This window comes from Montipora capricornis, chromosome 8 (genome assembly GCF_036669925.1).
Source record: "Montipora capricornis isolate CH-2021 chromosome 8, ASM3666992v2, whole genome shotgun sequence".
Taxonomy (NCBI): domain Eukaryota; kingdom Metazoa; phylum Cnidaria; class Anthozoa; order Scleractinia; family Acroporidae; genus Montipora; species Montipora capricornis.
The window spans coordinates 36,691,242-36,708,741 of record NC_090890.1 but is presented as its reverse complement, the minus strand read 5'-3'; the positions used below and the strand labels follow the sequence as shown (position 1 = coordinate 36,708,741).

General features: G+C 39.3%; 1 protein-coding gene and 1 long non-coding RNA gene across 4 annotated transcripts in view; both read right to left on the bottom strand.

Annotated features, from left to right (window-relative positions):
• Positions 1 to 647: 647 nt before the first annotated feature.
• LOC138059885 (uncharacterized) lies at positions 648 to 3,857 on the bottom strand. Its single transcript, XR_011134266.1, has 3 exons — positions 3,415 to 3,857; positions 2,106 to 2,296; positions 648 to 1,364 (listed from the first exon to the last, which is right to left on the bottom strand). It is a non-coding gene; the product is annotated as an uncharacterized lncRNA (long non-coding RNA).
• A 2,621-nt stretch (positions 3,858 to 6,478) lies between these two features.
• Positions 6,479 to 17,500, bottom strand: part of LOC138060005 (uncharacterized) — a 32,404-nt gene continuing 21,382 nt past the window's right edge. For 2 of the 3 annotated variants that reach the window (XM_068905677.1, XM_068905675.1), the window contains 8 exons: positions 16,941 to 17,041; positions 16,449 to 16,514; positions 14,795 to 14,876; positions 12,946 to 12,987; positions 11,949 to 11,984; positions 11,680 to 11,712; positions 9,632 to 9,748; positions 6,479 to 7,797 (listed from right to left, as the gene is read on the bottom strand). In XM_068905677.1, the coding sequence (XP_068761778.1) occupies positions 7,295 to 7,797; positions 9,632 to 9,748; positions 11,680 to 11,712; positions 11,949 to 11,984; positions 12,946 to 12,987; positions 14,795 to 14,876; positions 16,449 to 16,514; positions 16,941 to 17,041 (980 nt within the window). In that variant the 3' untranslated portion in view covers positions 6,479 to 7,294. The remainder of the gene's footprint in view (positions 7,798 to 9,631; positions 9,749 to 11,679; positions 11,713 to 11,948; positions 11,985 to 12,945; positions 12,988 to 14,794; positions 14,877 to 16,448; positions 16,515 to 16,940; positions 17,042 to 17,500) is intronic. The other variant, XM_068905676.1, reaches the window with a different exon arrangement.

Genomic DNA, 17,500 nt, shown 5'->3' with positions numbered 1-17,500 from the left:
CAACTCTGATCAGTCAGTGTGACCATGGTTCCTCACTGCCTCATCCTAGCTTTTGGATTATTCTGCTTACAATCGAAACAGAAGAGTGTGAAGAGGTGCAGCAGGTACACCGTGTTTCGAAATGGGTTCTTTGAAATCAACACTGTTATTTTCAAGGAGTAGATTTAACTCCAAAAGGGGAATAAAAAAAAAGGTACAAAACGACTCCAATTTTGGAGTAAAATTCACTCCGGTATTGCTTACTCCGCTTTTGGAGTAAAATTTACTCCTATATCTTTTACTCTTTTGTCGGGGTAAAATTTACTCCTGTATTGTTTACCCCTCCTCTGGTGTAAAATTCACTCCAATACAAGAGTAAATTTTATCCTTCTATTGGAGTGAATTGAACTCTTTAAATGGAGTTCAATTTACCCTTGACAGAGTTAAATTAACTCCAAAACTGGGGTGAGACAAAAAGGTACAAAACCACTCCTTTTCAAGAGTAAAATTTACCCTCTTAAACTTTACTCCCCTTGTCAGAGTAATATTTACTCTTTCTACAGATTACATTCACCCTCAATAGATCTCCTGTACCTTCATTTACAGTCAGATTTCTCATAACCATAAAAAGTTCATTTTTTTTAATATTATGTAAAGAAAACACCAGGTTTACAATGAAGCACCTAATACTGGTAATTTTAATCATACATGTAAGATTGCAAAGAATGCACATGATAAATACAATGTATACACATACAAATACATCGCAAAAGTCAAAGCTATCTTTATTCTAATTATTCAGGCAATAATAAAATGGCAATCAGCTGAATGTGTTCTTGCCTTAAACAAAGATAAATTGAGTGGTATGTGTTTTGATTACAGATTGCAACAATGGCTGCAAAATCTAACTTCAATTACAAAAACTAAAGCATACAACATACTTGGATAAATGTGACTCAGTATAACAAAATGGGTTTTATGTACATGTAATACAAGTCAGTTCTTACAGAAAGAAGTGAAACGTAAAAAATGGAACATGCCTTGTTAACTGATGCAAAAATTTTGCCAACATTGAACTTTACCAATGTGTTCATTTTTTCTCCAACAGAATTGTTTCCAAAAGGAAAAAATTCAGACCTTAAGTTCATAATTTACATTAAGAAAAAAGTAAAAACTTTTTGTTTCCAAAAAGAAGAAAAAAACCCCAAGATTAAGCTGATAATTAAGTATGCTCCCATCAAAACAATTATAGCAAATGAAAGTTCTAACAAAACCTTGCTTTCTGCCACAAGGTAAATGTCTCTGGTTCAATTAGTGTGCCAGAAGCTAGCAACAATCCTTGCAAATGCTGCTTTTAGAACCTCTCCATTGATTGACTCATCATCCTTAAAAGTAATAAAAGAGAATAATGATTAGTATAACCCCTTCCAAAATTAAGATCATTCCACAATATTCTAACAAAATAGGAAGAGAGCACAAATCTAATACATCCCTAATCCTGAGAAACAAAAGACACCAGCCACCCATTTTGGTGTACCAAATAAATGGAATCACATGAAATATGGGTACTTGCATGAGATTATATCTGTAACAATTTTCTTGATTCATTGAGTAACTCAGTTTACTATCAAATTAATTTTGTCATAATGATAAAAGTACACATATAGTGGTGGAACCCATGGAACAAATCTTGAAAATATATTGCCACATGCTTTCTTAGTCTTCAACACTTTTCCAAAAAAAATTATGTGTGATGAGGTATTTACATATAACAGTATTTCAAATTTTAAACTGAAAGCAGATCTTGGGTGAGACAATGGATAAATAAAACTGCAGCATCATCTTCTACTAATCGCTAGGCATTATTAGTCTATACGTACACAGGCCTGTAACTCAGACAGTGCTTTATAATTATTTTATTGCAGTGACTGTCAAGAATTAGTTGTTAAAGTGTAATTTATGTGAGTTATTTGTTTATATATATATATATATATATATATATATATATGCATCACTTGTTTAAAAGCAACAATCAGCTTCTAAGTCTTTCAGACTTTCAGCTGTTTGACTGCATTACAGCTTTTTTACAGAAACATGCCTTAAAGGAATTTTTTCATGGCACCAACCTTTTCTTTTATCTGGGGCTTCCTCCAAATCCTCTTCCATAGATGATACATGTAGTGGTATGTACTGTATGTTGCAAGAAGAAGGCATCCTCTTGGCTTGCCTCAGCACTTTCTGTAACCAACTCTCTGCCAAAACTTCCCAGCAATCTTTTAATGAACCAATTCCCAGCTGTCCCCACCTTCAATTTGAACTGTAAATCAACAAACAAATATAGTGAAAAGTTTCAGTTTTCTTGGAAAAAAATAATTCAACCAAAAATTATTACTGCTACTTACAGATAAAAGATGTCATAAGAATTTCATCCAGATAACAACACTCAATATCACATGTCTAAAAAAAAATGCTGGTAATAATAAAGCTGATTATTTCTAAGGTGTATGAGAACTGCAGACTGCCTACAAATAGCGATTTTAAACACCCATTTTAACTAAAACGTTTAGCTTTCAATAACTGTGAGTTATGGTTAGTTTGGGGTCTGCACTCTACAAGTGTCAGACAATGTCACTTCGGTTATAATGTAAGTGTTTGAAAAGCAGACTCGTCAAACTTTGGCTCTCTTTTCTTTAAACGCCAATAATAACAATCTCATGCAGGCATTAACATACTATTTCCATTGAATACTATAGTTTAAATGACAGCTGAAGCTTTCTGCTTTCTGTCATCATGTCATTTGCGGTGAGAGCACTCTAATACCAAATCATTTGCTTAACCATTTGATCTAAAGCTTCACATACCATTTTGTTAAAGCACTTAAGCCAAACTAAATATCCTTGCCTGACAAATTTGGGACTTGAAGGTGCATGTAAAAGGTTTGAATTCTACATAAGCTTACATTAAATTGTCATTTTTGAAGACAATAAGGCCCGACTCAGACGCCATACTTTTCATGATCCGAACTTAATACATGAAAAGTTCGACGTTTGAATCAATTAAGAACGGCTATTTTAACTTGGAATGGCTCAGGCGTTCTTTTCGCCTGGCCTAGACGGGAATTCGGCTTTAGCATGGCCGTGGATCGGCTTTGATTTCAGACGTCGAACGTTTCATGTGCCGAACTTCATGATCATGCATAAACCATGTTTTGCCTTCTACATGAAAATCGCTGACAAAATCAATTGGTTTTCTTGGTAATGGCTTTGGAACTGCTGTGGAGGGCCCAGTTAAGTTCGACTTCTGAATCAACAGGCGTACTTTCGTTAATTTGTGTCGGTCGAACTCGAATTAAGTTCGGCTCATGAAAAGTACGCAGTGTGTGAATCGGGCCTAAGGCATCAAATATTATCTGCTCATAGTTCAGTTAACGCTTACCTTTTTGCTTGAGTTGTTGTAAGCATTTCCTTGCTTTGGATCAGCATTTAAAGAGTAAACAAACGAAAAACTCGTCAGCACAAATTGTGATCGTTGATTCAAACTCGAGTAAAACCGCCGAAAGACCCGCCGAAATCAGTAAAAGGCTGCACCGGTGACTGCTGACCAAAACGGCTCACTAGTTTCCAGTCTGTTCTCTAGTGTGTTATCCAATATGGCGGAAATGATGGCGGAGGATAACGATCTTTCTTTCTTACCGCGTCGTCCAATTAAAAACGAAAAAACCAGCAAGATTCAGAGCGGCCTCATCGTATTAACCCTCACTAAAATGTGGAAAGATACCGGCCTTCATTAACAGGATTTTAATCCTGTAAAACTGTTGACTTGGAGGGCAGTATACTTTACTCTTAATTAGTGGAGTACTAAATAAGAGGCGTACATTTTACTGCGTTTAGTTTTACTCCACTTTTTCACTCCAACTCCTCGAAAACAAAGAATTAATCGGTGGATTTCAAAAAAATAAAACAACCCTAATTCCACATCTTAGAATGGATAAACTTAAATTTACTCTACAAAAATACATAGGAGTAAAATCCTCTTCTACTTTTTTTCTCAGAAAGTAAGTGGGGTAGACTTTACTCAGTATCCCGATAAGTAGGAGTAAAATTAACTCCAGCATATTATATTACTCTGTAGGGAGAGTAAAATTTACTCTAGCAAAGTCATTGCCTTTGAGTATTAAACTAGTAAGAGTAAAAATTACTCTTGGTGGAGTTAAATTAACTCCTCTTAGGAGTACATTTTACTCCGCTTTATTTTACTCCACTTTTTCACTCCAGCACTGGAGTGAAATTGACTCCTTGAAAATAACAGTGAACCCGGTGCCGTTGGCCGAATTTCACCCATTTCTCTCTCAAAATGCGACCAACAGGGAACTGATGCATGGAGATGCCTGGCGTGTAGGATGTGTTCGTACAACTACGATTATTAGGCGCTCCAGCGACGCAATATCGTCCACCTTTCCTCACCGGCTTCTTCTTTTCTACCATGTTGGTAAATGATCAAGCTGCATTTGCACTACAGAAAAATTTGGGTCCGTACCCGTCAATAATGCGGTACGGACCCATAACTTTTGCAAAGAAATACTGGAATTTCTGCAGGGCCGCAGGCGCCTATAAGGCCGTTTACACGACAGAAAAATTTGGGTCCGGACCCACCGAAAAACCGGGACGGACCCATAACTTTTGTAAAGAAACACTGGAGTTTCTACAGGACCATGGGCGCCTATGGCCCTGTAGAAACTCCAGCATTTCTTTGCAAAAGTTATGGGTCCGTCCCGGTTTTTGACGGGTCCGGACCCAATTTTTTCTGTAGTGCAAATGTGCGTTCGAGAGTACAACAACCTGACGTCACAGGCCCAAGTCACGCGAGTTATTGGCCGCGCGGTCAAGGGGACAAATTTCAGGCCGCCTACGCGGGAAGTGTGAACGAAATAAATATGTTTAGGAGAATTTTCAACGAATTTGAACTCTCGAACCGTTTATCTTACATATCGAGCTACCGAGAAACTGTAAAAAAAAATTCGTGTGGTATACACTTTAAACGCCCGAATTGTGATAGTATTGCTGTGCTGATTGCTAAGGCCCCATTAGGGGAGGGAGGGATTTAAGTATCCCGTATCCCTAAATATCCTGATCTGTATCCCGTTAATTCCTGTGGTTTGTACCACTATAATACCTGTTCGGTTTTTTTAAATATCCTGCATCCCGTTAATTTCTCTCCCCAAATTTCCCATATTCCTATAAGTTTTTCTTACCTAAATCTCCTGTATTCCTGATAACCCCTAATAGGGCCTCGTTGTTTCCACTGGATAATTTAGTAGCATTAATAATAAGAGATAACCTCTCTCTGTTTTTGCAACTTAAAACTTCTAGTTAAATTATAGATTTATCTTTTTGGGAATCTCTCCCCATTTTCCGAAGTTTACCTGTGGTTGTAGTTCACTGTAACTGGACAATTTGTCATAACTGTTTGTGCATCCCACGGATACGCCTTGAAAGGCGTCTTGTTTCAGAATTAGGGAGCTTACGAAACGAGGACGGCGACGGCAACGAGGACTTCATATTAAAATACGAGTTCGCGTTATTCATATCACTACAAAACTATTTCATGTCGTTTCGCGTTAAAAATGTGTAGTAACTGTCGAGGAATTAAACTGGTATGAGTGAGTTGGAAGCGTAGAGAGAGAACTGAAAATTCATCGTCATGTGCTAACGTCCTCCACAGAACCTTGAATTTGGTCATTTCACGTCGTCATTTAGGAGATGACGGTAAAGAAATGTACTAAAATGTAAAGGGAACGTGCAAAGCGTGCGGAGCCATTTACACGAGCCCGGGTTGCTTTTTACCCCGGGTTGAATTACCGCGGCGGGTAACCCTTTTGCAGTCAAGTGTTTATAAGCGTTTACATGAAAACAGTAGTCAAACCGGGTCAGCCCCCCTTGCCGGGTAACCCTTCTCAAGACTCGGGTTGACCCGGCTAGAAGGGTTGAAATTTCTTCAATTTCTTCATGCAAACACTGGCGTATCTGACCCGGGATTGTTTGAACATCACTTTTTTTTTGCGGTTCAGCGTTCTCGCCCATGCTTAGCCTGTACCAAAATGGCTGAAAACGTTAACACAAATTGATGATTGTTATGATTGCATGGTTCGTCCGCCATTTTCCTCACTGACAAGTAGTCACCAGCCCTTTCAACCCAGCGAAAGGGAACTGACCCGGGTCAGCCGAGAATGACCCAGCCTGGGCTCATGTAAACGTAAGATTCGACGCTGAACTGACCCGGGTCGGTGTCCAACCCGGGCTCGAGTACAAAGAGGCCCTAAACCTATTGTTTTGTAGCGTCGTCGTTGCCGTCGGCGTCCTCGTTTCGTAACCTTCCTAATGTAATAAACGCGACGCAAAATGCCGGTTCCCAGATAAAATAATACGTTTCTGAAGTAATTATTGATTAATTATTAATTAGTAAAACAGATGAGCTCCTTGTAAAAATAAAAGGAAATATATTTTTTCTCAAATAGTAAAACAACTTTAATTTTTTCAACAGAACCGGATATAAGCCTCCATTCCTTCAAAGGAGCGCTTGTTCAGCGTTTTGAGTAGAAGGTCCCTCAGATCTTCACTCCTACGATTCTCTTAGTGGTAAATAATAAAGTTTGCAAAACTGCGAAAGGCCTGCCTTGACAATAAAATAAATACAAATAGGTATTTAATTCCAGAAATGTATTTCAAAAATAGTGAATTTTGATCAGGTGGGTTGGTGCAGTTAATGAGGTCTGGACACGCTTGTTCGTGTTACTTAGGAAGCAGCCATTAGGTTGCTTTGCTTCGAAAAAGCAGTTGTCTCATACGAAGTAGTGTGTTACCATTCTTGCTGGCCGCGTTGGCACTCCTTAACGTTCCGTTTCGTTCCAGGGAAGCTCTCCTTTCAGCCGAATTTTCGAGAATTTCAGTTTAGAACTCGAATAGAAAGATCGGTTTCAGTTCGGTCCTGCTAGGATTTTTGGGACCACCTAAGCAGGAGAACCTGTCAGACCGGTTTGGCCGAAGTGTCTCTTTCCATTTCACTAAATTATTGCGTCCTATTCTCAAGAAGCTCACGTGATCTTGATCGTCTGGTGGATTGGGCCGAGTGACGTTCCACTTGACCAATAGGATTTTCCGAGATCTCAAACTGGAATCCTTAACCAGTGCAAAAAGTGTCCGAGAATTCTCTAGGATCAACTGTTTTTTCTTTGGCTCAGTCTTCTTGCCGATTGACCAGTGGATCACAATTCCAGACCGCATGCCTGCGGTTTCAGTAAACGGATGGACGTGGATAATTACTCTAAGGGAAGGAAAGCCGTCCCTTCACTGGCTGTTGAACTGCTATTGCTCCCACTGTCAGAATTACTGTCATCTTCCTCAATAATATCTGCGGTTCTTAAAATTCTAACCAAACGAGATTCCCACGTCGATCTATCGGCAAGATTTGTAAAGTCAATATAACTTCTGCGCAATATCGTGCCCGGCAAATTCGAGATAACTTCGTTGTCCAGTACTATTAAAATCAAGCAATCGTCTCCATTGTTCATGAGCCTGTCCAAAGTTTGCTGAAATTCAAATTTGCAGCATTCGCTCCGATTGAAATCTCTTGATAAGACAGCAATGATCTTAAAGCTGTCGCGTATGCTTTCTACAATATTGTCCACGTACGGCCTGCCAGGTACAAAGTCTCTCCAGTGGATGCAACACCTAAGACCGTTGCTTTCGAGAACTGAGAAAAGCGAGTTGACCAAATCAGCATCGCACATACTGTAGATTACAAATGCGTGGTATTTAAATTCTGTAAAAAAACGAAATCATTTTAAATTAGCCATTAATTAAAGGAATGTCAATAACTTGCGGTAGGGAAAGTAGACTTTTAGATTAGACTGCGAGCAGTCTCTTTTTCTGTTAGTGCACGTGCGCGGGACCAGCGAAGCCGCGAGAATCGCACGCGTGGCCATCTGCGTGTCTTGCGTTTTGCTCGACTGACTACAGAGAAAAGATAGACTGCTCATTTGGAAGAAAAAAACCGGGTTGACTTTTACACCAAAGGAGAAACTCCACAAATAGAAGGGATATTATGCACCAAGTGTGAATGGTTTAGTGGTGAAAGGGTCATTTCGGTGAAAACGAGAAAAGAAGAGTGCTTCTGAAGTCATTCTTTGTGTTTTCGAAAAAAATTCATTCGGAAAGGCTGTTCCATAACCTTCCATTTGTTGTCCCACCAAAACGAACAGCATATCCATGTAAAGGAAAAGCGCTCAGTGTATCTATATCTACTACTATTTGTCCCTTTTTTACCAGTCCACTTCTTTATAATATTATATATTTGCCCTTTCATGTATTTCGTGTGATAGCGACCGTCTTGAAAGCACTTTCTAGTATATGGTCACTACGCACTTTTCCTTTGTTTTTTTTTCACTTTATGTATAATTAATTTTTCCTCCTTCCTATTTTAATTGCTATGTCCACTTTTGTATTTGTATAGTTAATCACATGATTTCGAGACAGTGCAATTTGGAATAAATAAGCCTGGTAATTTGTAGCAGAAATTGATTTTATCAAACGAGTTGATAAAGGTCGAATAACCACCATGAAAGATTTGGAAAGCTGACGTTTCGAGCGTTAGCCCTCCGCCTTTATCAAATCGTTTGATAAAATCAATTTCTGTTTCATTCTCCCACCGACGCAGTACATACATACATACATACATATATACATACATATATACATACATACTTAAGTGACCGCTCCCCATAGGGGCTTTTCAGGGCCAATGAAACGACGGAACGGAACAACAACTGCTAAGAATCCCAACTGGCCGGAGGCAAACCAGTTGGCTATTTACAAGTGCAGCTGGGAAGTTGAACCAGGGACTACCAGAATCAAATTCAACGAGTGGTTAGAGCGGGTCTTGAACCCGGGATCTCCGGATCTCAAGGCAAGCGCCCTAACCAATGGGCCACACTGCCTCCCCTGGAAGTACCACAGTTTCTTTAGAAACTAAAATTTTGTTTACTGATAATTTGTAATCTTTTAAAACTTTTACAAGCGTTTATTTATTTCAAAGTGCTCGAGACAAAAATCGTGCGATTACTTATTAATGATATACATGCAAAAATATCTTTGGTTTTCATCCACGTGATGAGACGGCCATGTTGGTGTACAAAACAATAGAAAATGGTTCCACAAGTTTTTGCATAATAATAGAGTCAAATTCCCAAAAGACATTTTACAGCATTGTTCTGTTCACCAGCATGGCCGCCGTCACGTCAGATGAAAACCCCCAATTGCACTAATTTCAAGTATCTGCACTGTTTTCACTTTTCTGAGACTCAGTTTGGGATTACTTGGCGTGCTCTCAGCCGATCAATTCGCTGAAATTTTTGCATGCATATTATCAGATAAACTTAAATACTGCACAAGAAACCCGTATCTTGTTCTTGGTTATTGTCATCGCCTTCCTCATCTTCGTTTATGATGATGATGACCATCATCATCATAATCGACGTCTTTCGATCATGCCCTCACGTCATTCTGCCCTTTAATTCCGATTATTTTTTCTTGTACTGCTCTGTTCTCTGCATTCTCTCATTACATTTTACGGCGTCAAAACGCTGGATTTTACTTACTTTTTGTGTTCTGAACATTCTTTACTCTTTTCCACAGTCGGTAAAGCAACCACAGTGCCAAAATTATGGTAGGACCTCCCACCGCAGAAAAAACGATGAGCGTAATATCTGGTGTCACTAACACAAACAAAAATCGAGGAAACATTGAAGATTCATACGTAACAAAGGAATGGCCTTAATTATTTGGAGGGAGGTGCTTGATAATTCTTCAGGCAAATGGCTTGACTAATTTATCGCTGCTTACCCTAGCAAGTAATAGACCATATCCGAGTTCATGTCTACCTCCTTTTCAAAGCGAGTCTAAGTGCGATGGCAATTAGTTCTACTTTATATATGAATAAAAACTATTTTTTATAATTAAAATTGCACTTAAGCAACGGACGGAAACCAGGAGAGAACCATGTTCGCATGCCAGGGAAATGTGTCTGATAATAGTCATTGTAACGCAACTCAAGTCAAAGTGTGACATGTATTTAGGGAATGATAGATAACAAGCACATGTTAATGAAACAGAGTATAAGCTTTAGTGGTTGGTAACCGCATTGTTATCGTATTTCGATATTGCATAAAGCTATTGACGTAAAGGCTTTTAGGCCAGATTGAATGACGAACGAACGAGTGTAGTAGGCTTTGAAAGTGTTTTTGACTAAAATAAAAACGCAATTTTAAAACAGAAAGATACAGTCCTTTTGATCGGGAACCAGAGCCGGGAGATAATTCCCGCACAGAGTGGTCCCTTCCAGATTTTTAAACCAATCGTCTGAAGAAATGCAAGTGAAAGGATACTAAGCACTATAAATGTGCTAGTATCAAGACAAGTTAAATAGCAAAACAGTTCACTTCCGGTTGTCGTCCGTGGTTCTAAGGCGCCTTTCAAACGTCGCATTTCACATGTGCCGAATCTAATGCAAATGAGCGAAAACAGTAGATTTTTCTCATTTGCATTAGAATCGGTAGGTGTGAAATGCGACGTTTAAAACGAGCCTTAGGAAGAATTTTAGTTAGGAGCCCTACAAAAACGTTGCATGGATGGTTCTTTGAAGTAACGTTTCCAATGAAAATCTGACATTACTTCAATCAGAAGGCGCATGCGCAACTAGACCCAGTCCTTTGGCGTTCGTTTCAGTGGAAAGCAGGTAAAAGCTCCCAGGAAACGAAAGAAAGAGGCGGTTTTAACACCGGATGGGAATCATCCCATAATTTTTGGTAAAAAGGAGCATGGAATTTCTATTTGGACAAAAAGTGGAACTGATATTTTGAAAAGGGTATCGAAAGAGGGCCTTCTGACGTCATAATGGTTTTGAGAGAGAATTTTTTCAAAAAAAATCCACGCTACAGATTTAGTTAAAATGTTCTCATACTGTTACGGTAAAAATGTTTGAAAAACATAGTTAACTCGCTCAGTTTTTAGGCATTTTCTGTTTTGGTCACGTGATCTACCAAACATGGTTGTGAGTCGAACCAGACAAAAAAAAAATGTCAAATAGAACACCCTTGGCAAAAGAGGATAAATGTAGAGTAGAGTAGAGTATCTACATTTACATCTTGATGTTGGAGGAGCTAAAAAGGTAGCTCTAAGAGATAAAACAGACGGAATTTGTATGTTTATAGAGTGTTTTCACTCAAGTGATCAGTAACCTTGTTTTCCACTGAAACAAAAGAACGTTTGCATGATAATAGAGCTCAATTCCCAGAGGATTAGTTGGGAACACTAACATGGCCGCCTTTCTATTGTTTAGGTACACTAACATGGCTGCCGTGACGTCACGTGAAAACATTCTATATGAGGGGCCGCGGAGTACATTTGAAAGTTGAGGGGGGAGAGGGTGGGGGAAGTTGGGGGCTTAAAAAATGGGGGTGTAAATTACTACTGCAGTCTCTAATCAAGCCGAAAACAACACCGTAGGAAAAAGGGGAGCGCGTCTCTCTCCGTATATTGTAAAGACAAAAATAATGCAATTTAATTTAAATTTAACTTGTTCAATTCAGAACTACCTTAAATTAGCTGTGATTGCTCAGTTTTAGCTAAGAGCAGAAGTGATATTTACCTGGTTGGCTCGGTGTGGAAGGGGCAAAAATAACTGGAAGAGATAAAAACGAGACAGATGGTTTTGTAAAAGGACGAGAATACAACTAAAGAACTGAATGTTTACAGACGTAGTTTTTGAAGTCGGATGGGCCCTACCTCTGAGCTATAATATAGGCTTGGGAAGGCAAAGCCATCAACCAAGGGTCAGTGTGATTATTGTCCTGCTGGCGCTACTATATTGCATAGACTAAGGTTACCCAAATGTAAATGGGTCCTGTTAATACTCACTTTGTGAAGAACTTGGTGAAGAAGATGTAATGGTATCTATATACAGTGGACGAAAAAAAAAGAAGAAGAAGCTATTTGGTACAAAATGATTACATGCAAAAAGGCAAAGCTAAGAGCAAGGACATTTTTTATTGCAGCATTGTCTTGATGGAGCCTTTATTCCTAACAACAACCCTTTATTTCATCCTGTGGAAAGTCTTGGTGTGTTTCATATCTTCGCACCTTTTAATCAGTAAGCCTAGTAAGCCTTTCTAGCCTCGCTACGACAAGAAAATTTCCAAAAAAATATTTGTTTGAAAATGAGGATGGTAGGTCTAATTAACATAAATACAAAAAAAAAATGCCAATGTGGTCGCCATTTATGAAAGTGGTCTATTGAAAAGACTTGCCGGGCGTGCGAATCTATTGTTTTTTCTCACGTCGTTATTGCCTGAAGTCCTTAATGTGTTTTGGTTAGGTATTAGGCTCTTTTTTGTTTTTCGTCATTTGACAAGTAACACTGAAACTTTCATCCACATTGCTTCTTGAAGACTCAGATTTTGAGCTCTTTGTTTAGGGCTTTAAAGTATCTTTTACTTAATTTTATAGGTTTCATTTAGTTGGTCTTCCGTCCTTGTGATTAGTTTGAGAAAACCTCGATATTTGAATCTCACATCGTGAAGAACTTGATGAAGAAGATGTAATAGTATCTATACACAGTGAACGGAAACAAAAATAGAAGTTATTTGGTACAAACTGATTAGAATAAAATACATAACCCCTTATTCCTAGTTGAGGAAAGCCTTGGTGTTTTTCACATCTTCCTACCGACCTAGCGTTTTCCCACCGTTTAAGCAAAACGATTTCTGCTTGCTTCCTTTTGTTTTTTTTTTTTATCAAGGTTTTCGCGGACGGCACCGATTCATTTACTTCCTAGTTAGGCATTTTGTGTGGGATCTATTTTTATTCACTTATACATTTATTAATTAATTAATTTATTTATTTTTTCAATACTCACATCGTGAAGAAAGTGTTGGAGACGGTGTAGTGGTATCACGACCTGCATAATTAGGAATGGACAAAAAAGAAATTGAAAGGCCTCATTTGATATTCAATGATCACATCCAGAAAGGCAAAGAGCAACAACTCATCAGAATAGCTTTACTTAAACAGTATCTTGAAGGATCGGCTGAGTGTGACATGAACGCACTTCAGCCGTACATGACGGCATAGCCCGGAGTCGAGACACTCGCACGCAGACGCCTTGTGGAAACAGCTGTAAAGTCCTAAGAAACGTGTTGATCATTGTCGATCATAGACACAAACAAGCAACATGTATGTAATATTTTAAAGGACCACGTTGTTTGTCTGTCCTTCTAGGTTTCGTCTCTATTTTGTTTAAACCATTGACCGCATTCTTTGATGATCATCGAAACTAAACTAAAGAAGGCGCAAAGGCAAGCTATTCTTACTACTGCGTCTTCGTATAATTATGAGGTTTCTGCGGTTGGTTTATAGTGAAATCCAATGATCCCTTAAGACGAACTGAATATAGCACACCATTTACCAACTCAATAGAGAGCTTTAGCTAGCGTCGCATTTACAGAAAACGAGAAACGGAAGGCGTTAGGGTAGACTTTGCTTTCCACCAAAAACCAAAGAAGCTTGTTTGATTTTTAGCTCATTTTTGCCCGTTAAGAACAGAGCAAATTCTCCGAAGGGAGACTCAAGTTAGGGGGCTTTTCATGGCCAGTGAAAGACCGTCATCAACGAAGAAACAGAACAGATCAACAACAACTGTTAAGAATCTCAACTGCCGGTGACACTGAATCTAGCTGGAGGCAAACCAGTTGGTTATTTACAAGTACAGCCGAGAGGTTGAACCAGGGACTACCTGGATCAAATTTAACGAGTGGTCAGAACGGGTCTGGAACTCCGAATCTCGGAATCACGGAATCTCAAGGCAGGCTTCCTCACCACTGGGTCGCACTGCCTCCACAAACTTTTATAACAAGGTGAAGCCTGATGTTTTCTTTTTCAGTTGTTGTTTTCTGTAAACGCGATGCCAAATCACTCCAATTTTTCGTCTCAGACGTGGGGACTGCACCGGACATGCACCACTAGAAAAACTCTGCCGGTAAAATCCTATTATCAGCCAAGTTTTCTTTTGTAGCCAATCGCTTATCCTTTGTACCTCCTTGTCCATCAAGGCTTCCCCTGGGCGAGAAGCATTATTACGGCGACACCAAACAGTGGGTCTAAAACACGGTTCAAATTCTACAGGTGAGCGTACATGACGCTGTGCTACAGTCAAATAAACAACACCAAAAGTGCCTTAATCACTCTACAACAATGTTGTTTTCAGGTTTAGGGGAAGCTTTTTGCTTTTGGCTTCGTCGTTCCTCATTGGACCAGGGACTTCTAGTCTTGACCTGTGGAATGTGACCTGTGCTTTAGTCTAAGACCTGCCCGACACCAAACCTTATTACTTGCAGCCCAACTACTACGCTTATATCCAGGATTGACCCTACAATTTTCACATCCAACGCGAAGTTTCCCTTCAGGTCTAAGCATTTGCTGCTTACAGTCCAACAGTAAGCTAAGGGTAAAGGTTAGCGTTATTTTTAGGTTAGGGTAAATGCAGCTGCTTATCTTAAATCGAGGAACAGCATTTGGGGACACTTTGAGCCGTTAATTGTCTGTTTTCTGAGACAAGAGTGATGTTTAAGTTGGGAAGAAGAGCAAAGGGACACTTCGTGACGCTTACTAAGAGGAGCGTGCATTTGGTCAATCCTGGACACATTGCTACTAAGAGAAACATATCAATTTGCTTTTAAAGATATTTTGATGAGTGTATTGCAGCAAACCTGAGTAATTTGGCTTTTTGGGGTAAAACGTGGTCATTCCTTCAAACTGTCTCGCCTTTTTTCGATATGGAAATGCAGTTACCTGTAATTACATCAGAGCATTAAATGTTGCACAACGCCTTGTGAGCAAGCTCTAGGGTTTAAATTGATTCAGGTTTTCCCACCAAGTCATTATTAGTTAATGTGATCAGAATTGAGGGAGAGTTGTCTGAAGGTTGACGCTTCTGGATTACCTGCTTGGCAGACATTTCCTTGATTCCCTCTCTAGTCAGAAGGAAAGTAAACCACTGCACGGAACTCCCTGATTTTGTCCAGAACTTTTGACGAATAATTAATCTCTAACCTGTTTAAAAATCACTATAACCTGTGTTGAATTTTAGTGGAACAATCAGCGACTTTCATATAACTGCAATGCATTTTGTTTTCCTCTCAAAATTTTGCGTAAACTATTGTTTTCAAATGCACTTGGGAATGATTGACAATAGTTTATGCAAACTTTTGTGAGGAAAACAAATTGAATTGCGGTTATATGAAAGTTGCTGATGGAAGTAACATTGCATTGACGTCTTGTCGCGCATGCGTGACAGAACATCGAGTTCATCCGTTCAGAGCTTTCCTTTTCGTCTCGTTAGAGAGGCAAATCAAGGAAATCTTCTGCCAAGCAGAGTATTATATATTGGATCAAAGTTTGAATACCACGACAACTTCAATTCAAAATAAGTTTAAGGCTCCGTTTCCCGAGCATCTTCTTCACGTTGAAATAGAAAGATGCTTTTGTTGAGTCACCCACTTCAATAGTGACAACCAAGAAAACATCCAAACGATACAGTAAGAGGTTTTCTAAACCTAATTCAAAATGTTTTATTTCATGTCATTTGTTTCCTCCATTTTGTAGTAATTACAACGGCTTCTTAAGCTAAACACAGTTTCTAGCTTTTACGTTTTAGGTGTCAGCGTTGAGTTATAATGCGCCGATCCAATCGAAACTTCAACACCCCCTACCCCCCGGGCAAACCTTTGCCTTCGTGGGGTGAGGAAAATTGAACCGGAAGTGTCAGGTTTCAAATGATTTTTATTCGGTCGCCGAAGTCGCTAACAGCTATAAAACAACTGTTTGGACGAGATGGAAGAGTTTAAAGGAAGAGATGTAGTATTTGTGAGCGTTTGGCTTACAAAAAAGGTCTTCAAAAGGTCTTTATTAAATATGGTAGGAGCCGACGAGGATTGTTCTTAAATAGGGTATGACAGAGAAATCCGACGATAGGGAAGGGCATTTGAACACCATTTTGGCCCGAAGGGGCGCGTATATGAACGATCCAATCTTCAAAAGTTCAAATGCCGGGGCTTTGCCCGGGGGGGGGGGGGGGGGGGGGGGGAGGAGGAATGTTGAAGTTTCGAGTTGATCGGAGCATGAGCCGTCAAAACTGACAAATTATTGTGAAAAATGAGTTTAAAACGAAACTATTCGTGATCAACTAAAGATCGGTTCTTTCATCGCCAAAATACTGTGACATTTTACTACTTTTAACGAGTTAAAAGTACACGATACGGATCGTTCACTTTGGCTACGAATACACGAGAACCTCCCTCCTATCTGCCTCAGGCAATCACCATTCTGCAGAGTCTGTTCACAGCCAAACGTTTGCTAACTTACGTTAAGGGAGATATCGTTTGGATATTTCCATCCGTTAGAGGAATTTAAAGTCATGGACGTCTGATTCTAGAACAAATTCGATAGAGGATATGTCAGTATAGAGCTGAGCGGGCTTTAAAGAGTTCTTAGTGAAGTATGAACATAGAAAAAAGAGCATACACTCAGATGTGAGACGAGTTGGTGTGATAACGGAGAATATGAGAAATTCTATATTTTGAAATGCGGATGGGAGAGTGATTATTTTTAATAGTGGCATTTCAACTGAAAGGCGCTGTTACACTGTGAAAGGTTTCGTGCAACTTGACAAGTTGCAAGTTGCACGAAACATTTCACACATACTGTAACATAACGGTTTCAACACCGCTGTTGAGAAAAATCTAACTCAGTTGAACGGAAATCGAATCCACAACATTTCGATAACACTGCCTCTGGTCTGTTTGGATGGGAAGAGATTAATGTGATGTAATTTACTTTACCATCTTTTTCAGATACCTTTGGCAGTTGAAAGCATTTTGGTGTGGAGTATCCTCGGGACTGATCAACGTTTCCCAATAGTATGGTAACCAAATATCCTTTCCAACTGACTTTAGGATCTGCAGATTGAAAACAGAGATTAAAATAGGTACACTTGACAGTCTTGCGTGTGCAACAGAAGCCCATTACCCAGAAGTGCCGTTTTCCCTCATTTGGTCTACTGTATTAATCTAAATTTAGAATACGGGTCTCGCCAAATTTTGGCCAATCAAATTGGACCTGATGGGCACAACGCCTCTGATTCGTTTGCAAATAGGTAACCGCACGAGCGAATTCTCTCGTTCTTTATGCAAAGTCATGGATCGGGAAAGGAAAACAATACCGCTACTTTCATTTCCTGCAAAAATCAAGCAGTAGATGGGTTATGGACGTGTGGAGTGCAATAAGCCTTTTTACAATGACTGCAAAAAATCTTGCGCGCTCATTAGCTAATTTTTATTGTCAATAAGCGGAGAGACACATAAATTTATAATTTATTCGATAATGACGCGATATTGCTCGCGTCAGATTGAAGTTTC